Consider the following 21,645-nt stretch of genomic DNA (forward strand, 5'->3'; position numbering starts at 1 on the left):
GTTTCTAGTCATTCATACCTCGAGAAATTCCTTACTGAGCAGATGATGGAAAGGAGAGAAGATGTATGGCTTCCACTCATCTCCTATAGAAATTCATTAGTCACTGGAGGTGAAGATGATAGGATGTCTGTGAACAGTGGAAGTAGCAGCAGTAAAACCTCCTCAGTAAGGAATAAGAAAGGACGACCCCCACTTCACAAAAAACGAGTAGAAGGTAAGTCTGCATTTTCATATGAGACGAATGATTTGCCTGGCTTAGATAAATAGGAAGTAATCTGTTGAAGTAAGGTAGTGTTAGGAACATGATGTCCTTGTATATTTGATACCCACTGAGTGATACAGGTAAAAAGGTTAGAATAGACAAAGGGGGACAGAAAAGGGTCAAGGAACTTGAAAAAGCATCTTGAAAAAGCATGGAGTATGGGCTGGGGTTGTGGCTCAGTGGTAAAGCACATGCCTGGCATATGTGAGGTGCGGGGTTCAATCCTCAGCACCACATAAAAATAAATAAATAAAATAAAGGTATTGTGTCCATCTACAACTTAAAAAATTTTTTTTTAAAACATGGAGTAGAGAGGAAGATACACACAGAAAAAAAGGGGAAACATTTATGAAAGTATAAGACTGATCCCTAAACTATATGCCTTTAATACATTAAAATTTTATATACAAAGGTCAATGGCGGGACTGGGGTTGTAGCTCAGTAGCAGAACATTTGCCTCGCATGTGTAAAGCACTCAGCATCACATAAAAATAAATAAATAAAAAATAAAGGTAATATGTCCATCTACAACTAAAATATTTTTTAAAAATCAGTCCTGTTGTATCAAAATTCATTTTAATAATGGAGGGCTACTGGTAATTTGAGGGTAGACCTCTGCAACAAATTGAATATGCCAGAATAGTGTTCCAGTTCTGTCATTGGTTGGTTAATTTATTTTTGTAGCATAAGACATTGATGGTTAAATTTTATAACCCTCTTGCACTGTGGGGAACAGGGAGTTGAACTGTCACAAAAATCTGATGAACGGTAGGTATTCCTATATATATCCAAAAAGAATGAAAATTGCTGTATTAAAACAAAACATTTCTCTTAAAACTTCCTGAAAGACGCCTCAAAGTGAACATGCTTATTGTCTCAAATGATCTTCCCCTTCTCGATGCTTCTTTAAAAATAATTAATAAATTGTCTCTAAACCAAGAGAGAAGGATAGTGTTTTGAGTCCTGTTTTCCTTTATGCAGCTTGCTATTTGGCTCCCATTACCTCGCTCCTGCAGCCTAAAAAGTGATTTACCAAAGGTTTTTCTAAAATCCATAACTAAATTTGAATTTAAATCTAATGTGTCTTTTATTCTTAGGGAGAATGTATTGACTATTAATGAAGAACACAAATTCTAAAATCAGAGTTCCAGAATTCAAACATGACTTTCTCATTTAGCAGCGATGTTAACTTTGGGAGGATATTACTTAAGCTCTCTAAACTTCAATAATGAAAGATGGTCAGAATACCTATCCTGTCAGATACTATGAATTTATAATGAGATACTCCAAATCAAGAATGTAGTACACACAGTACTGAGCATAATGCTTGGCCTATAGATAGCATTCAATAAATGTTGGTTGCATTATCAGAATGTTATCATGATCATATAAGTAATGCCTCTTATCAGTGCATTAGGTAGCTTCTTTATTTCAAAGAGAATAAAAGAATTAATGTAAAAATGTAGTAGTCTTAACAAAGTTTAAGATTTCTTTTTAAGTTTTAGCTTTGCTATATTTAGTCTTTTTAAAAAGTCCAAAGAATAAAAATATAAAATTCTATCTTTGGATTGTAGGATACTGGAATTTTCTCTAAAGAATGACCCCAGTCATTTCCCTTTGAAAATACTTCTACAGCAGTCTTATCAGGTTGCCCATATTGATATATGGGGGTTTTTTCCTTATTCACAGATTTTCTTAGATATAATATTCATAGTAGCTAACATTCACCAAATCTTTGCTATATGTTTTATGTGCATTATATCATATAATTGTTTATAACTTTTTAAAATATTTTTATTAGCTATTGATGGACCTTTATTTATTTATTGGTTATATGTGGTGCTGAGAATCGAATCCATTGCCTCACACATGCTAGGCAAGCACTCTACCACTGAGCCACAACTTCAGCCCCATAATTGTTTATAAATGTTTTATAAATCAGCTGAGTTTAACACTTGTCAGATTTTACACAGAAGAAACTAAGGCTAAAAGAATTTAAATAATAAGTAATCTACTAAATGGAATAGTTAGTATTATTACCTTTAAGACTGTGGGAAGAATGTATAGACCAAATAACCTAATTTGCTAATTATTCAATTGAAAAAAAAATTTTGCTGTGTGAATTTGAAACGTACAGAATGACTAAAATAGTTTGCATGCGTAGAGCTTTCAGGCAGCAGTTTCATCTGTTTGAGATCAAGATGAGAATGCATTACAGAGGAATCTTTAAAGGATTACAAGTGAGTTCTTCCTGAAGTTATTGAATAAGTCTTTACCAAGCACCTTTCTAAGAAGTGAGCTAAGTGTTACAGATTAAGAATTAATAAAATAGCTCTTGGTGCAGATGGGGAGACAGAAAAGAGAAACAGGCAGTTTGAGTTCATCATGATCAGTGCTTTGATGAGCTAAATACAGCAGGCTCTGGCAATATGCAGGGAATGACCAAATTTTTAATGAATCAGGAAAGATTTTCTGGAAAAGATGACATGAAATAGAGAACTGACATTTATAATTTAATAAACTAAATGACGTCAAGTTTTTGACCATTACTTGTACTGTTGCAGAGAATAAAAGTTTTGAGTTATATGTTGAATGAAAAGCAGTATACATAAAACATGATTAAACACATTTTTGTTGATTGATTCAATAGTGAGTTTCGGGTCAGTAAAATGGCCTTAACCAGACAATGAGTGGATATTTTCAAGGGCAGAAAAGCCAATCCAGAATGTTCACATGTCTGAGAAAATACCAAATATCTGAGAAACACTGAGAGAGATGAAATGCTTGGTGGCAGATGAAGAACCTGACACCTACATATCTCTGAGACTTATTAGGGAGAGGAAAAACAAGGTGATTAATATTATACTTTGTGACTTTGTGATTATAATTCTTCCAAATATTTTTTTTTTTCTTTTAAGTACTGGGAGTGAATCTAGGACACTTTCACTGAGCTATACCTCTGGCCCTTTTTTATTTTTATTTCTTTATTTTGAGACAGGATCTGGCCAAGCTAGTTGTCCAGTCCTGAATTTGCCATCCTTCTACCTCAGCTTTCCAAGTAGCTGGGACTACTGACATGTGCCACTGTGCACAGCTTTTTAGAACTCATTTTTAAAAAGTCTTCTCACATTAAAATAATGTAAACTTTTTATAGGTAGAACCATTAGGATTAGTGCCTTATTTTGGTTTATTAATGTCTTGGTTTAGTTATGCAAATAATGACTTAGATCTTTATAAACCATCTTCAGAAGCAGGAAAAAATAGTTCCTGGCCCCTTTGAAGAAACTTAAATCTAATTACAGAGAGAGCATGTGCATATGACTGATGACCTGCTAATGTATAATTAAGTCCTAAGTAAGCAAAAATTATTATATTTCCTCTAGAAGTTAAATGAGAATGGTTAAATGGGGGCTGGGTGGTGGGATAATCAGAGAAGGCTTCCTTAGAGGACTCGGAAGCATAAAATAGCCTCTTCCTGTGTCCACATATATAATCTGGCAAAACGAGTTATTTTGGGTAATATGTCCATTTGTGTACAACTTGCTGATTTCCCTTTAAAGGACAGCCAGTCTTTAAGTGCTGCTGCCTATGGCCCCTGTGAGGCTCAGGAAATACATCCTTTGTTGCTTGAGGAGAGAATGGCTGGAGAGGGCCCTGACTGACCCCACTCCTAACTAACCCCTTATAATGCGAATGAATCCCAGAGATTAACTTGAGAGACATGATAATGTGGTAATAGCTAATATGTGATGATTACATATATTACCTCATTTAATCCTTACAACTCTGTGAAGCTAGGTAAACTTTAGAAGTTCAGTAACTTAATGCAAAGACAAGGGAGACTTGGAACTGGGATTCAGACTACGGTCTTCAAGTTTCTTGTAACTTCCACCAGATATCACTCCCATCTGTGACATTCTGGGATGCTAATTGAAATTTTACAGATGAAAGTCTGGATAACACTTGGCTCAACAGGACTGACACCATGATTCAGACTCCTGGCCCCCTACCAGCCCCACAGCTCACTTCCACTGTGTTGCGAGAGAATAGCCGGCCCATGGGAGAACAGATTCAAGAACCTGAGACTGAGCATGGTTCTGAACCAGACTTTTTACACAAGTAAGTACTGAGAACTCATTTTCTTGCCATAAAACTTTAAAACTGTTAAAGTAAGAAAAACTTTATCACATCGCTGATCAGATCTTTCAAAAATGAAGTTACAAATAAAGAAGATATATAGGACTGGGGATGGAGCTCAGTGGTACATTGCTTGACCAGCATCCCCTGGGTTCCATCTCCAGTACTGACCCAAAATTCAAGATTTATAAAAAGGCTATAAGCAGTGTTATAGATATCTTTTCCTCAATATTTAAAGACCTTTACTGATAACATGATATAAAGCTTGTTCCACTATTATTTAAGTAGCCTCAGTTTTCTTAACTTTCAAGATATAATGATAGTTTCATCTCCTATCAACATCACAGGAATATGTAAGAATAAACTAGAAGTATTCTGCTGAAGACAACTTGGGAAGGGAAGCTAGAAACCTTAAATACCAGTTAATATTATTACTAAATTACGTTCTTGTTGTGTCTGTACCAGAAAAGTACTATCTCTTTGTGGAGTTCCTGTATATGTACTATTTCTTTGTGGAGTTCCTAATGAAATATCTTTTATTCTTTTTTTTTTTCTTAATATTTATTTTTTAGTAGTAGTTGGACACAATACCTTTATTTTATTTATGTGGTGCTGAGGATTGAACCCAGGGTCTCTCCCATGCTAGGCGAGCGCACTACCACTGAGCCACAACCCCAGTCCCTCTTTTATTCTTTAATAAAAACTTTTCTTCTTAAAATAAGTTCACAGGCCTTTAGATGCATAGTATCTCACTAAATGCTAATTTCAGTTGGAATTCACATATTCATTGGCCAGGTCTGATTTTTTTTTAGGGACTTCGAAGAAGATAACACAGGTTACTTCCTTGACAAGATAGCCTGTGAAAGCCTCTGCTAGTCTGTCCAATGTCTAAGCAAACAGACTTTTTCATACACTACATTTTTATCATCCATTTAATTAATATTTTTGTCTGGGTTACATTTATATTTTAAACTGTTCATGGATTAAGAATTTTTTAAGATCTTATTTGATAAGTGCTGAGACTAGTTGCCCTCTGAGAACCAGCATCATGACTTTTACCCACAGTGGCAATCAGATTGTTTTCTGGTACACAGGGCTCTAAAAAATTGTAGAGAAGGCAAGGGTAATGCTATGAGTTTTGCTATAAAAATCTACTAGTTGTTTTTATTTTTATTTTTTTCTACCTAGTCTTGAGACTAGATCCTCATTTGTGTTTATCTGAATATAGTGAGTTATGCTATGAATAACTGGATAAGAGACAACTAACAATAGATTGAAATGGAAAAGATTAGAAATGTAGTAGGTTACTAAATTTAGTAGGTTACAAAATCTGAAAGGATAGTATCATTTCTGTTCCTTAGAGGCTTGCTGTCCAATAAGGCACACCTGTGAATGGTGCAGTAGCCTGAAACAGGTCTGAGAAGTATTCTTTAGCAGGGATTTGGAGAACAAGGGCGACAGTTTAAAGCATTACCAACTAGCCCCAACCTGCTTCTCTTGGAGACCTCTAAGTGATCTTTTTTGGGCAATTTACTGCCCTTTTCACAAAGGCACTGAATAAATCCAACTGATTCCTCCTATGGGGATTAAGTCAGCCAACCATGGCTTTCTTAGCATGGGGCTGGTTAGCTAAATCTGCCGCCACAAAATGAATAATAGTACCCTTTCTTAGTCCTCAGATGCAGATCTCTTGGTTAGGCCAGCCGAAGTTAGAAGACTTAAATCGGAAGGACAGAACAGGAATGAACTACATGAAAGTGAGAACTGGAGTAAGACATGCTGTGTAAGTGTTACAGTGATTATCTTGAGATCATAACAATTATGTGATGCTAGTCATTCTGGGTGTCTCTAATGTTTAGTCTTAGGAGTTAAAGTTATAATTCTAGATATGCTGTGCAGCACAGAATAGGAATAGAGGGCTCCTAAGCTTCAGGCATTTAAATGCTAGCACTTACCAGCTACATGGACTTGGTCGAGCTCTAAAACACCTGTGCCTCAGATTCCTCATATGTAAAGTTTGGGGGAAATTGACACAGTTTAATAAATGTTCCATTATTTTTGCATTTACTTATCATGATTTGAAAAGAAATCTGAGTGAATCAAAGGAGTGTGATCCTTAATTATCTTGAAGTTCAGAATCATAATTTATGTACTCTGTCAGAAATAATTAGGAGGTGTGCTTTTCATTGGTTAGAAGAGCCAAAACTCCAAAAAACAGCTTTCTGACTCTATTTTTTCTTCATCAGTCGGGGTCTGATGGAGGAAGATGCTGAGCCCATCTTTGAAGATGTGATGATGTCATCCCGGAGCCAGTTAGAAGATATGAATGAAGAATTTGAAGACACCATGGTTATTGATCTAGTAAGGAAATTTCTGTTAAAATATATGAGAGCATTGGGGTAAAATGATGCTCTGTTCTCTGAATGCTGTGAGGTGAGGAGTGGTAACATTGACCAACAGTGAGCAGTTAGATGAACTTATGTGTTTTTTAAGCCTGTTTTGAAAGCCATCATATTTTGAATTCTGGCAATAACAGGGTCTGATTCCTCCCCCAACCCCTTTTCTTGAGAAAGAACTCATCCCAGATCTTTCAGCAGAGTATATCTGGCATCTTGTACTTTAAATTGGAGTCTGACAATATATACTGTACTCCAACATAACAACCAAATGCAGTATATATATATATATATATATATATATATCAAACAGTTTTGTATATTATTTATACAAGAAAATTTGAGTATGGACTAGATACAGGTGATACTAAGAAATCATTTTTCAGGAATAGTAATGCTTGATGTTAATGTTTTTAAAAAGTTTCCATTAGTTAAAAATAACATTGAATATAGATAAAATGATATGGGAAAGAAAAAACAGGAGACTCAATGAAGCAAGATTGACCAAATGTTTGACAATTGTAGCTAAGTGATCAGTACCTGGAAATTCATCATACTGCTTTCCCAGTATATCAGTTGGATGGGACTGCCATAGCAAATACCACAGACTGACTGGCTTAAACAGCCAGGAATCCAAGATGAAAGTGTCAGCAGAGTTGATTGCATTTTGTGTTCTTTTTCCTTACGTTATAGATAGCTGCCTTCTCCCTTTGTTTTCATGTGGTCTTTTCTTATAAGGAAACTGGTTACATTTAATTAAGGCTTACTCATATGACCTTATACTTCTTTTTTTTTTTTCTTTCCTTCTTGGCCTTACAGGAATTGAACCCAAGGCCTCATACATGCAGGGCAAGCACTTCACACTAAGCTATATCCCTAGCCCTTTTTATTTTTGAGATAAGGTCTTGCTAAGTTATGTACACTGGCCTTGAAATTGTGATCTTCGGTGCTGGCGTAGTGGCTCAGCAGTAGAATGCTCGCCTCGCACGTGCGAGACCCTGGGTTCAATCCTCAGCACCACATAAAAATAAATAAGTGAAATAAAGTTATTGTGTCCAACTACAATAAAAAATAAATAAATATTTTTAAAAATATTGTGATCTGCCTGCCCCAGATATAATCGCATTCTAAGGTTCTAGGAGTTGTAAATTGCCAGGGGAGGAGGCATAATTCAGTCCATAACATTCTGCTTTGTGTGCTTTGAGGATTCCATAATGAAAAGTTTTTATAAGAAATGTCATTCGAATCTGTAACCTTCCTGTCCTCAGTCCCAGTAGCTTTCAAACTATCTACTTTGGAGAACTCACTGAAATTCATCACCTAGTATTTAATCATTTTTATAATGATCCTTAAAAGGGAAGATATGTTTTGTGGGCCCAAAATTAATATCTACATGCTCACTTTTTAAAAATCTGTTGCATAAAATAGCCAATTTCTCATTCTCCTTTAAAAATCAACCCTTGGGGGCTGGGGATGTGGCTCAAGCGGTAGCACGCTCGCCTGGCATGCGTGCGGCCCGGGTTCGATCCTCAGTACCACATACAAACAAAGATGTTGTGTCCGCCAAAAACTAAAAAAAAAAAAATATTTAAAAAAAAAAAATCAACCCTTGGCCAGACACAGTGTCATACACCTGTAATCTCAGCGGCTTGGGAGGTGGAGGCAGAAGGATTGAGAGTTCAAAGTCAGCCTCAGCAATTTAACGAGGCGCTAAGCAATTCAATGAGACCCTGTCTCTAATAAAATACAAAATAGGGCTCAGTGTCAAGTGCTACTGAGTTTAATCCCCAGTATTCAAGAAAAAAAAAAACGACCATTGCTGGGCACCGTGGTGCACACCTGTAATCCCAGCAATTTAGACTAAGGCAGACTGAGGCAGGAGGATCTCTAGTTCAAACCCAGTCTAAACAGCTTACCAAGACCCTGCCTCTAATAAAATATAAAAGGGCTAGGATGTGGCTCGGGAATTGAAATAATAATAATAATAATTGACCCTTAATGTTTCTGTGTAGTTATACCATCAGAAATGTTACCTGATTTTTACATTAGATTGTCTTAATGATCTCAAGAAAAATATTAATTTCTCTTTTTAGCCCCCGTCAAGAAATCGAAGAGAGAGAGCTGAGCTGAGGCCAGACTTCTTTGACTCTGCAGCTATCATAGAAGATGATTCAGTAAATATTAAATTAGTGCTTTTTATTTATGGTTTCTTAGGTCATGTAGATACATGAAATTAATAATTGTGTTTCTCATTTTCTAGGGATTTGGGATGCCTATGTTCTGAAGTCTGAAGAAAATACAAATCTGGAACTCTATTATTTAGAGCTAGAGGCCTATATACTGTGATAGCTTGTATGGGGAAAAAAACACTTTTGATGTGATCTGNTTAAAAAAAAAAAAAAAAAAAAAAAAAAACTTGGTCACCAAAAAAATGTTTTATCTGCTAATTCAGCAATTCCTGGGTTCCAGTTAAGGGAGCTAGGGCCTTTCTCCTAGAAATGTGGGCTTCACTGGAAGTAAAGGAGCAGGAATGACTGGCCTATCCACCCAGCACTGCCTGTGATTCTGGTCAAGGAGCAAACCAGGAGGGGTCCTGACATATGCACAGACTGATCCTTTGCTTGTAGTCTCTTGTGGAAGACAGATGCTTAAACTTACAGACTACCATGCAACAACAAAAAAGTCTTAATATCTACTCCAATGGGTTTCCAGTTGAGTTTGAAGTCAATCAAATTTTTGTATTTTCAGTGTCTCCTTGATTGGTTTTGCTAGTAATTCTGTAAATTGTACATTTGCAATATGAGGTTTTTTTCCTTTTGTACAATTTGAAACTGATGCTTCACCTTTCCTTTAATAAACTATTCAAAATCAGGTTTGTGGTAGTCATCCTACTGTTCCTACTAGGTAAAGCTTTAAGGAGATTTGTTTCCTCTGTGCTCAAGAGAATTTGCTCTTTCAGGCAATTTGTTTAATGATGATGAGGTTATCCATATTAGGTGTTTTCCCTGGAGAGAGTGAGGAGGCCAAGTCCTCTGTAGTTTGAGGCATGAAAAATGAATATGCACTGTCACCTGGGTTCTTGCCCTGCCTGAGCTCACTTATGTTTGCTCCTAGCAGTGGCCCTTTGAAGACCACCTAAATTCTACATGGCTGCAAAAAAAATGGCTTCTCTCAAGAAATCACAACCTACATATTTCATAGCCTGGGATGTCCTTTGGGCTGAGCTCATTAAACAGCATAAGATGCCTATGCAGCAAAGATGAGGACTTGGGAAATAAGCAGGTGAGTTCTCCAGGAAGCCGAGGAGGAAAGGTGAGGAGGATGGGTGTGACTTTCCTTTAGGAAATCTGAGCCTTAGCATGATGGTGACTCCCCAGCTCTCAGCTTCACTGACTATCTGTGTGGCCCAAAAGGAACTGGTTTATGTAACTCATGGCGGGGGCAGGGGCAGCAAGATCCTAGCAGTGCCTCTTAACTGTATGACAGCTCATCATATTATCCATTCTCAGTCTAAAGGCAGATACATGACAGTCCTCTACTCGGTAAGCCCAAGTTGTCTAGTTAAAAAATTCTTTATTCTTTTTGCCTTTAATGTGAGGGCATCTGTTGGGAAAGTCACTCCTATACAACAGCCAATGAGAATACTAACCTATACTACCATACTTAGGGCATTCTTCGGTCCACTTTAATGAGGTTTCCAAGATCCCGGAGCTTCATGTTTCTTTGGCCAGTTGGATTTCTGAATAGGACAGTCCTAGTCCAGCCCAGGGAATTTCCTGGCTGGTTCCTTTACATTTTCCATCAACATGCCCTTCTTGGCATCCAAATTCCACAACCTGGTAAAACACTTCTTGTACGTACCTCAGGAAAAAAAAAAAAAGCTTAGCCAGACTTTGGTGCATACCTGTAATCCCAGCCACCTGGGAGACTGAGGCAAGTGGATCATAATTTCAAGGTCAGTGTGTACTGACCCTGCTCAAAAAAAAAAGACGTAGCTCAGTGATAAAGTACTCGCCTAGCATGCTTGAACCCTGGGTTCAATTCCCAGTACTGCAAAAATATAATGAAAGTTGAGTGTGATGGTACTTGCTTGTAATCCCAGCTACTTGAGAGGCTGGGGAAGAAGGACTTCAAAATCACGACCAGCCTGAGCAACTTAGCCCCATCTCAAAAAAGGGCTGAGGAACTAGCTGGGTAGTAAGGCACCCCTGGGTTCAATCACTGCTACCAAAAAAAAAAAAAGCTTATATGTACTACTGTATGGATGGACCATAGTACACAGGACCATAGCCGTCATGACCAAAGCAGGGTCTGAATCCCAAATTGCAGACTCAGGAATTGGATTTGCCAAGCAGTTTTAAGCTGCTGGGCCACAATCATTCAGGTTGGTTAGCCATCCAACTTCAATGATTGCTTCTTACAAGGTCTCTAAAATTCTAGTCTGCCACCATCCTTTCCCCAGTGGCTCACAGTCTTTCAGATGATTGTGTAGTAGGTGCCAAAGAGAATTTTGTAAAGAACCTCAAATATGCTGTCTGCCGACCTGCAGCTCACTGCCTAGTTAGAAATAAAGATAATAACAGAAATACACAATCAGGTATTTTTAAATACAATCCTGCTATAAGAGGAATCGGCTTGAGCTCAAGAGTTCAGGTAATACGAACAGAGAAATCAGGCCCTTGAACATTAAGCAGACTAGAGCTCTTCATAGCAAGTACTGTAAGGTGGAAGTGACTGGACTGTGGGCTCAGAAATCAAGGCAAGAAAGGGAGGGGCAGACTAGAACCTTTAAAGTGGGCTGACAACTTTGGAGAGCAGTGGCAGAGCCGGAGCAGAGGAAGGCAACAAAATGTGGACATGCAGTTAGTATGGTAGCTGAGAACAGAGTTCCAGCTTACGGAGATCCATAAAGACCACTGGAGAGGGCTGGGGTTGTAGCTAAGAACGTGCGAGGCACTGGGTTCGATCCTCAGCACCACATAAAAATAAATAAGGGAATTGTGTCCAACTACAACTAAAATAAATTTTTAAAAAGACCACTGGAGAGACTGCTGTGAAAGTAATCCCAGCCCAACTAGGATGGATGGAGGAGTGTAGAAAATGGTCTAACAAATACCCCTTGAGCCGGAGATGTACTCAGTGATGGAGCACTTGCCTAGCACGCACCAGGCTCTATGGGTCCAACACCCAGCACCATAAAAACAGACTTTTAAGGACTACTTGGAATGGGGGCAGAGCTCTTTGTATTAGCTTTCAATTAGTGTGGCAAAATATCTGAGAAAATCAATTTAAAAGGAAGAAAGTTTCATTTTGGCTTAGTTTCAGAGGTTTCATCCCATAACTGCTTGTCCTTGTTGCTCTGGGCCTGTGATGGTACAATAAGTCGTGGAGGGTCTGTGTAGCTTCCTGTTCACCTCATGGCATCCAGGAAGCAAAAAGGAAAGGGCTGGGATCTCAATACTCCCTTCAAGGGCATGTCCCCCATGACCTAACTTCCTCCCCCTAGGCTCTATCACCTCCCCGTAGTGCCACAGGATGGTGAGTAAGCCTTTACACATGGGCCTTTGAGGGACACTTATCCAAACCATACCACTATTAGAAATAAGGAGGACACATCGCCACATGTTGACTGGGAAATAATGAGTTGATATCCGAGTAGGACTTACAGAACAACAGACCAGCTGGAGCCACAGACCTCAAACAAGGGAAAGTCTCCTACAGTGGGAGAACTCTGGGCTGTCACCACAGGAAAGGCTCACCATGGGACATCATAGAGCAGCACTTCTGAATGACCCTTAAACAAAATCTCCAATTTTGGTATAATGACCCATGATGCTTTATAATATAAACTCAGTAAAATAAAGTCAACAAAGAATTAGGAAATAGTTTCTAAATAGTCTACACAGAACTCAAAACTCATATTGATAAACATAACCACTTAGTTACTAATACAAATGACTTAACCATGTGCCTTCAGTTCAAAGACAAAAGAGAATTAGAAAAAGTCTTGAACTTTATTATTGACATAGTTGTAATGATTCTGAAGCTTGCTGGCTATGAAGCACTGAGCAAATGAGCTAAATATATTTAAGACAACAGGAATCCAAGATTAGAATTAAAAGTTTCATTATGAACTCATTGATTTTAAAATATAATAAATATTCACATATACATACACCTCCTCACACATATACACACTTATTTATATAAATATTTCCCCACTCCTGCAGGATGTGGTAGCACACACTTATAATCCCAGCAGCTCAGGAGGATCATGAGTTTAAAGCCAGCCTCTGCAACTTAGCAAAACCCTGTCTCTAAATTTAAAAAAAAAAAAAAAATGCAGGGGGGTGGGGCTGGGGATATGGCTCAGTGGTTAGGTTCAATCCCTAGTACCTAAAAATAAACATATATTTTATATATATATATATATGGAGCTAGCTAACTCTGCCTTCTTATGACACCGAAGTATCAGTGTGAATACCTAGTGCCAATTTTAGCTTCTAAATGTTATACCTACTAAAAGAAACCAGGTTCTGGAGAAATTTGTGAGGCTGGGCAAGGAAGAGGCAAGATGAGCCTGGAACATTATCCTGTGTCACAAAATAAAGAAATGCTAAAAAGAAAAAAGTTACTAGGACATGAGGGCCTGGGGGACCAGCTTATAAAGGAGCTTTCACTAGCCAAATCAAAAAATTTTGAGCACAGAAATGAGTAACCCCAGCAGGAGCTGGGGTTGTAGTTCAGTTGTAATGCATTTGCCTAGCATGTGTAAGGGACTGGGTTTGATTTTCAGCATTGCATATGAATAAAAAAAATAAAGGTCCATCAACAACTAAAAAGAAAATTTAAAAATTCAGCAATGAATCCACTGAAAGAGAAATTAGGAAAACTACTCTATTCACAATAGCCTCAAAAAAAATTTAAATCCTGGAATCAATCTAACAAAAGAGGTGAAAGACCTTTACAATGAAAACTACAGAACACTAAAAAAAGAAATTGAAGAAAACCTCAGAAAATGGAAAGATCTCCCATGCTCCTGGATAGGCAGAATTATTATTGTCAAAATGGCCATACTACTAAAAGCGTTATACATATTTAATGCAATTCCTATTAAAATTCTTATTAAAATCCCAATGACATTCTTCATAGAAGTAGAAAAAAGAATCATGAAATTTATTTGGAAAAATAAGAAACCCAGAATAGCTAAAGCAATCTTTAGCAAGAAAAGTGAAGCAGGAGGCATCACAATACCAGACCTTAAACTATACTACAGAGCTATAATAACAAAAACAGCATGGTATTGGCACCAAAATAGAGTTGTAGACCAATGGTACAGAATAGAAGACACAGAGACAAACCCACATAAATACAGTTATCTCATACTAGACAAGGGTGCCAAAAAACATTCACTGGAGAAAACATAGCCTATTCAACAAATGGTGCTGGCAAAACTGGAAATCCATATGGAGCAAAACGAAATTAAACCTGTATCTTTCACCCTGCACAAAAATCAACTCAAAGTAGAACAGAGACCCTGTGCCTAATAGAAAAAAATATGCACCACTTTGGCCTAGGATCTGACTTCCTTAACAAGATTCCTAAAATGCAAGAAGTAAAATCAAGAATCAATAAATGGGATGATTCCAATTAAAAAGCTTCTTCTCAACAAAGGAAACAATAACGTGAGGAGACAGGAGCCTACAGATTGGGATAAAATCTTTACCACATGCACCTCTGATAAAGCATTAATTTCTAGGATGTATAAAGAACTCAGAAAACTTAACACCAAAAAAACAAATAACCCAATCAATAAATGAGCTAAAGAACTGAACAGACACTTCACAGAAGAAATACAATTGATCAACAAATATATGAAAAAGTGTTCAACATCTCTAGCAATTAGAGAAATACAAATCAAAACTACTCTAAGATTTCATCTCACTCCTGTCAGAATAGCAATGATCAAGAATATAGGCAACAATGAATGTTGGTGAGGATGTGGGGAAAAGGTACACTCATACATTGCTGGTGGGACTGCAAATTGGTGTAATCACTATGGAAAGCAGTATGGAGACTCCTCAGAAAATTGGGAATGGAACCAACATTTGACCCAGCTATCCCACGCCTCGATTTATACCCAAAGGACTTAAAATCAGCATACTACAGTGTTCCAGCCACATCAATGTTTATAGCAGCTCAATTCACAATAGCTAAACTATGGAACCAACCTAGGTGTCCTTCAATAGATGAATGGATAAAGAAAATGAGGTATATATACTCAATGGAATACTACTCAGCTTTAAAGAAGAGAGAAATTATGGCATTTGCCAGTAAATGGTTGGAGAATATCATGCTAAGCGAAATAAGCCAATCCCAAAAGATGAAAGGCTGAATGTTTTCTCTAATATGCAGATGCTAATTCACAATAAGGTGGAGGGCACTAGAGCAGAATAGCATTACCTTAGATTAGGTAGAGGGCAGTGAAGGGAGGGGATGTGAGGATAGGAAAGGTAGAATGAAACAGACATTATTACTGTATGTATATATGTGACTACATGACCAATATGATTCTACAACATGTACATTCAGAAAAATGAGAAATTATATCCCATCTATGTATAACATATCAAAATGCATAAATGCTTCCTACTATCATGTACAACTAATTAAAACAATTTTTTTTAAAAAAAATGAGTAATGTATAACATTTTCAAAGAATCCATGAGTCTAAACTGACAGGGGAAAAAAAAGAGTAGAAAGCTCTTCTTTGCTTAGAGCTCCAACTACTCAACATACACACATGAAGTTAGAAACTCAGCCTGTCACAATGATCACAAACAACAAGCCAAGAACCACCAGTGGATCCAAAAACAACCAGCTAAGTGTTGACAGAACTAATTAATTAACAAATTAATTATTCATTATAAAGGGAAAGTTGTAATAACCCAGTGGGAAAAAACCTCTGCAGTCACGTGATCAGAGTGGATTACCAATAACAGGAAAAACGGACACGCACTTCTTTACCTGACAAAGGGCAGGTTTCTGTAGTGCTCCTCTGAATCTCAACATCAGGACATAATCAGATAAATCCAAATTGAGGAACTTGTACAAGCTAGCACCCACCCCTCAAGTGTGTTGATGTCAAATGAAAATGAAAGAAACTCTGGAGGACAATGGGTTTTGTTCCTAGAAAATAACATACTACAGTTTGAGACCAAAGCATCATGATTCTGAAAGTACTCTCCACTGGATTAATGAAGTATCATGTTTATGAAAGACAGGAAACAAAGGCAGAACATGTGAACGACTGAGAATCCAGGTGAAGAGTAGATATCAAATTCCTACAACATTTCTACAAGTTTAAAGATTTTTACAATAAAGCATTTTTAAAATGTGAGAACAAGCTGGTGCGGTGGCATTTCTCAGGAGGCCGAGGCAGGAGGATGGTGATTCAAAGCCAGCCTCAGCAACAGTAAGGTGCTAAGCAACTCAGTGAGACCCTGTCTCTAAATAAAATACAAAATAGGGCCGGGGATGTGGTTCAGTGGTTGAGTGCCCCTGAGTTCAATCCCAATACAAAAAAAAAAAAAATGTGAGAACACATTTATGGAAATAACTGAAATCAATAGGGGATACTACATCTTACTTTCCATTCTGCTAGACACATAGACCACAATCACAAACAGCTCGCTTTACCTCAACAATGCATGAAGGAATGAAGAGACTGAATTTTTTAATATTTATTTTTAAGTTGTAGTTGGAACAATACCTTTATTTTATTTATTTTTATGTGGTGGTAAGGATCAAAACCAGTAAGGAAACCAAAGCCTATGAAGTAAGTTTCCCTAAAAACATTATCTCATCGATACATTAAAAAAAAATAAATTCTTAGGGGAAAAATACATAGAAGTATTACGTAAGTTTTTCATTACTACAACAAAATGCCTAAAGTGGGCTAATTTTACAATAAAAGAGGTCAAGCTGGGCATGGTAGCACATGCCTGTAATTCCAGCCACTTAAGAGACTGAGGTAGGAGGATCCCGAGTGCAGGGCCAGCCTGGAAACCATAGTGAGACCCTATCTCAAAAATCAAAAGGGCTGGGAATACAGCTCAGGGGTAGAGAAGCCTGTGCATTCTACTGTACCTATAGCAACAGAGAGAGAGACAAAAGGGGAAGTCCCTGTTGGTTGAGTCACATGAATAGGAGCCCGTAACAGGAGATCATATCACCAAAGAGGAAGTGAGAGAGACACTGAGATCCCACAATCCCTTTGACAACACACTCTCAAATGACATCATCTCAGTGACGCTGGGAGGCTGGACCTCCAGATCCCACCTCTCAAAGGTCCAGCCCCCCAACATCACTACATTGAGAACCCAACTCCAGCACATGAGCCTCTGGGGAACACTCACCACACCCAGACCCTTGTGCCACATGAAGACCGGCTGGCTCTAGGTGGTAATACTCTATCCTGTTTTCTTTCCAGTTTCCTTGGTTTTCCAGACTTCCGCCATGAAAAATGAAATTGATACTCAAAAAAATATCAATCAAGATTTTTAATAAAGCAAATAATTTTACAGTAAGGCACAAATGAGATATTCTTAGAATTTAATAAACTTTACTATTTCAAATTATTACTGGTATTTAGAGTCCTAGATTTTCGTGAATGCATATGGCAGGGCTGGGCTACAAATGGCCAGAGAGTAACTCAGCACTTTGATTTGTTTACAATGGAATATTTGCATGTTTCCTCCAAGGACGCTGTACCTTCTTGCTGGCCAAGACATCCAGGTCACAGCAGATTCGGGCGCGAGTAGAGGAGGGCTGGATGATGTCATCCACAAACCCTGGTGAAGGACAGGAAGGAGATCACTGGGTGCCCCATGATGCCATCCCACCCAGGCCTTGGGCGCAGCCTAAGTACCATCCCCAGGGCCAACGATGTGAGCAGGGCCTAATCTGGCATGGAGGTGCTGGGCCCTGTGACCCTCCCCTGCACCCCAGGGCTTGCCTGTTTTTCTGGCAGGTCCCCGATTTCTAGCCTAGGAGCACTTGGCAAGAAAAAGGAAATCCAACTCCCTCCCCAGCCTGCTCCAAGGCCTCCAACCCTGCCAAGATGAATTCAATGGGAAATGAAACTAAGAAAACATATCTGTATTTTCAAAGATGGCTACAACAATTCTCCCCTCCCTATAAACAAGTCCTTCTGCAATATAACTGCTGCTTCTCCCACCAAGAGGCAGATTCTACTTCTTTCCCTGGCCTTGTGATTTGAGTGGCCAATAAAACAGGCAAAAGTGACTCTGGCAGGCTGGGGCTGTAGCTCTGTGGCTGAGAGCTTGCCTAGCACATGTGAGGCCCTGGGTTCGATCCTCAGCACCACATAAAATTAAATAAATAGAATAAAGAAGTTTCAAAAAAAAAATTCTTTAAAAAAAAAAAAGTGACTCTGGCAACCTCCAAACCTAGGGTTCAGGGGATCCTGCAGCTCCCCCTCATCCTTTTGCTACCCTTGGGACCCATGCAAAGAAGTTTGGATGAGGCTCATTAAGGGTGACAGGCCATGTGGGCAGAGTGTGGCTAACAGCCAGTGCCCACCACACACTGAGGCCACCTTGCACCACAGAGCCCCAGGTGAGCCACCAGGCAGGCCAGGCTGCCCTCCCTGCCGCCCCCACCTCTCACTGCAGCAGGGAAGGGGTTGGCAAACTTCTCGATGTACTCTCTCTGGGCAGCATCCACGTCCGCGTGCCCTTTGAAGATGATCTCCACGGCACCCTGTCAGGAGAGGGGTGACCAGCTTATTGGCACAGGGTCCCAGACCCAAGCAGACAGTAAATTCATAACTGTGTGGCTGCAAACTTGGCAAATCAGAGAGCACTGGAGGGAAGTGTCAGCTCCAGAGGCCAGAGCACAGGGATGGGCCCTGCCTGGGGTCAACCACCGGGACTCCAAGATTCACAGGACAGGGCCTAACCCCATCCTACCCTCTCCCACCCCCGCTCCACGTCCTTTGAGGCCAAGATATCCAGCCTCTTTTCCACCTGTAAATTCATCATCCGCTGAATCAAGGGGATTAAAAGTGTCATTTTCCTTCTCTGCTACCCTGAGCCCTGAGCACACACTGGCGCAGACAGCACTGGCTAAGCTGCAGATGGCAAGGGCCTGGCTTCCAGGTCAGCACCAGTCGGTCCACCCCTAGGGACCCTAGGGGTTTATCTGGCTCAACCCAGTAGCTCTTTCAAAACAAGGAGGGGGCAGGGACTGGGTCAAGCAACAGGAAGTACCTGTACCAGGATCAGAACCTGAGGTCAGCTTCTCATGAGCTGAAAGAAGGGCTCTGGGGTACCCCCTGGGGGCTGGGGTGGGGGTGGGGTGTCCAAGCTCTCCACGGTCAGTTCAGGGGACTCGGTCCTCTTCCCTTTTATCACATCCTTAAAGCCCCTCTGGCCAGTTCCACTCCCCTCCTCTCACCTGCCTCGTCCTCCCTGCTCCAAAGACACCAGCATGTGCCTGATGGAGGCAGACTGGCCTCAGAGGCCCAGGAAAGAGACTGGCCAAGGACTCAGCCCCACTCCCTCCAGTCCTGGCCCATCCAGGGGCCATAGCCTCTTTCCCACATGTCCCAGCTATGCTCGGAGGATACAGTCAGTCCATGGCCCAGGAGAGGGGCGAGCTGGTGGCCCTCACCTTGGCTCCCATGACAGCGATCTCAGCTGTGGGCCAGGCATAGTTGGTGTCACCAAGAAGGTGCTTCGAGCTCATGACATCATAGGCACCGCCGTAGGCCTAAGGACAGACCCAAACGCACAACATTAGAGCCTGAGACAACCAGATCACACCCTGAGAGAGCCAGGAAACCAGGTGACATGGGGATGGAGAACAAGAAGAGCCCTCCTGGGGTCTGGGAGGCCAAGGCCAGGGGCCTTTCCCCATCAGGCAGTTGGTCCTGGCCTCCTCCCACCTCTGCTGTTCCCTCTGGAAGGACCCCTGACACGGCTGCAGGGGGGGAAGGCTCCTCCTTCACAGGGATGTACAAGATGACCGCAGCCAGCCCTGGTGATGCCAGGCCAGGCTGCTGGAGGCTGAGTGGGGTCATGTCTCCAGTGTGAGGGCCTCACCTTCCTGGTGATGACGGTGACTTTGGGAACAGTTGCTTCAGCAAACGCGTAGAGAAGCTTGGCGCCATGCCGGATGATGCCCCCGTACTCCTGCGCTGTACCTGGGTCATGAGGAAGAGTCAGGGTCACACAGGAGAGCCTCACAGGTGTGCACCCCGGAGAGGGACACCCAGCTACCCTCACACAGCCTTATCTCCTGGAAGCCAGAATTTGCAGAAGTCACGAATCCTTGAGAGATGGTGCAAATGATCCTCCATCACTGGGCAAAGCCACCTGTCCTGGCCCCAACCTCTGCCAGTGACTCACCAGGAAGAAAGCCAGGGACGTCGACAAAGGTGATGAGGGGAATATTGAATGCATCACAGAATCTGACGAAACGAGCCCCCTTCACAGATGAATTAATGTCCAAGCACCCTAGAGAGACAGAGAGACAGAAAGAGAGAGAGACCATGCTGAGCTTCTGGGCAATTCCAGTTCCAACCCAGACAGTACGTCCTCACCTCCCATCCAGAGCTGGTTTCTGTGAAGCTCCACAGTCTCATTCTCAAGGGTACCAAGGAACCCTCATGCTCCCAGAAAAACAAGGAGGATAGAGAACAAGCCTGGCACTTGCCAAAGAAGGCCCAGGAGTAGCCTCAACTCAGAGGCTCCCTTGCTGGACACAGCCCTGGCATGCCCCGGTGGGAACATCAGTGACAGTGATCAGCCAGTGGCTGGCCAGGAGAGTCCTTGGGGCTTAGCATCAGCCTCTGGCTCCGTGATTTACAGCTATGTATCCTCAGGGGAAGCTTCGCCTGCAAACAGGGATAGCATGTTCCCAAGCAGAGTCAGGAGGACCGAGTGCATGGCATCTACAAATGGCACAGAGTGAGAGCCCAAGCCAGGGAATCTCCCCCGGGGGGAACTTCTAACCTACTCCCTGAGGCCAGCACGACCCCAATTCTGAAATACTGTAGAGCCCCAAGAGAGAAGGACACAGACCAACATCCCTCCTGGACACAGGAGTAAAGACCCTTACCTTTTAAGTAAAGTATATCACTAAATCGAACTCAGCAATATATAACCAGTAGCACACCAAGACCAAGTAGGGCTTACCAAAGGAGTTCAAGGTTGGTTTTAACACATGAAAACCAATAAAACGATTAAATAATGGAGAAAAATTTTTTCTACAACAATCTCAATAAATACAGAGAAACACATGACAAAATGCAATATCCCCTCACAGTTAAAAACTAGCAGATAATGGAGGAAAGGAATGGAACCTGATAAAGAGAATGAAACGAAAACACAGAAAAACAGGACTTCATCAATTTTCTGAAAATCTATGCATAAAAAAAAAAAAAAAAGAAAAAACACCATTAAGAAAATGAATAGACAAGTCACAGACCAGGAAAAAAAAATACATGTGGTACATATACCTAGAAAGAATTCACATCCAGTACAGGTGCAGTGGTGCATGCCTGTAATCCCAACAATTCAGAAGGCTGAGGCAGGAGAATCACAAGATTGAAGCCAGCCTCAGCAACTTAATGAGATCCTGTCTCAGAAAAAATAAATACATAAAAAGTGCTGGGGATGCAGCTCAGTGATAGAGCACCCCTAAGTTCAACCCCTATTACCAAAAAAAGAAAGAACTGGGTGCAGTGGCACATGCCTATAATCCCAGCACCTCAGGAGACTGAGGCAGGAGGATCGTGAGTTCAAAGCCAGCTTCAGCAGAGTG

At 40.5% G+C, this 21,645-nt stretch overlaps 2 protein-coding genes across 9 annotated transcripts in view; one reads left to right on the forward strand and one right to left on the reverse strand.

Annotated features, from left to right (window-relative positions):
• Positions 1–9,183, forward strand: part of Stag1 (stromal antigen 1) — a 261,193-nt gene extending 252,010 nt beyond the window's left edge. For 6 of the 8 annotated variants that reach the window (XM_048794466.1, XM_048794467.1, XM_048794468.1 and 3 more), the window contains 6 exons: positions 9–214; positions 4,207–4,381; positions 6,072–6,182; positions 6,646–6,760; positions 8,889–8,969; positions 9,056–9,177. In XM_048794466.1, coding sequence (XP_048650423.1) covers positions 9–214; positions 4,207–4,381; positions 6,072–6,182; positions 6,646–6,760; positions 8,889–8,969; positions 9,056–9,079 — 712 coding nt within the window. In that variant the 3' untranslated portion in view covers positions 9,080–9,177. Of the gene's footprint in view, positions 1–8; positions 215–4,206; positions 4,382–6,071; positions 6,183–6,645; positions 6,761–8,888; positions 8,970–9,055 lie in introns of all 8 variants that reach the window. The other 2 variants (XM_015487017.2, XM_048794464.1) reach the window with 2 other exon arrangements.
• Positions 9,184–17,342: 8,159 nt separating this feature from the next.
• Positions 17,343–21,645, reverse strand: part of Pccb (propionyl-CoA carboxylase subunit beta) — a 65,753-nt gene continuing 61,450 nt past the window's right edge. Inside the window, exons 11-15 of the mRNA XM_015487018.2 lie at positions 20,229–20,336; positions 19,923–20,023; positions 19,492–19,590; positions 18,480–18,579; positions 17,343–17,648 (exon numbers count right to left, since the gene is read on the reverse strand). Of these exons, the coding sequence (XP_015342504.1) occupies positions 17,527–17,648; positions 18,480–18,579; positions 19,492–19,590; positions 19,923–20,023; positions 20,229–20,336 (530 nt within the window). The 3' untranslated portion in view covers positions 17,343–17,526. The remainder of the gene's footprint in view (positions 17,649–18,479; positions 18,580–19,491; positions 19,591–19,922; positions 20,024–20,228; positions 20,337–21,645) is intronic.

This window comes from Marmota marmota, unplaced genomic scaffold (assembly GCF_001458135.2).
Source record: "Marmota marmota marmota unplaced genomic scaffold, marMar, whole genome shotgun sequence".
Lineage (NCBI taxonomy): Eukaryota > Metazoa > Chordata > Mammalia > Rodentia > Sciuridae > Marmota > Marmota marmota.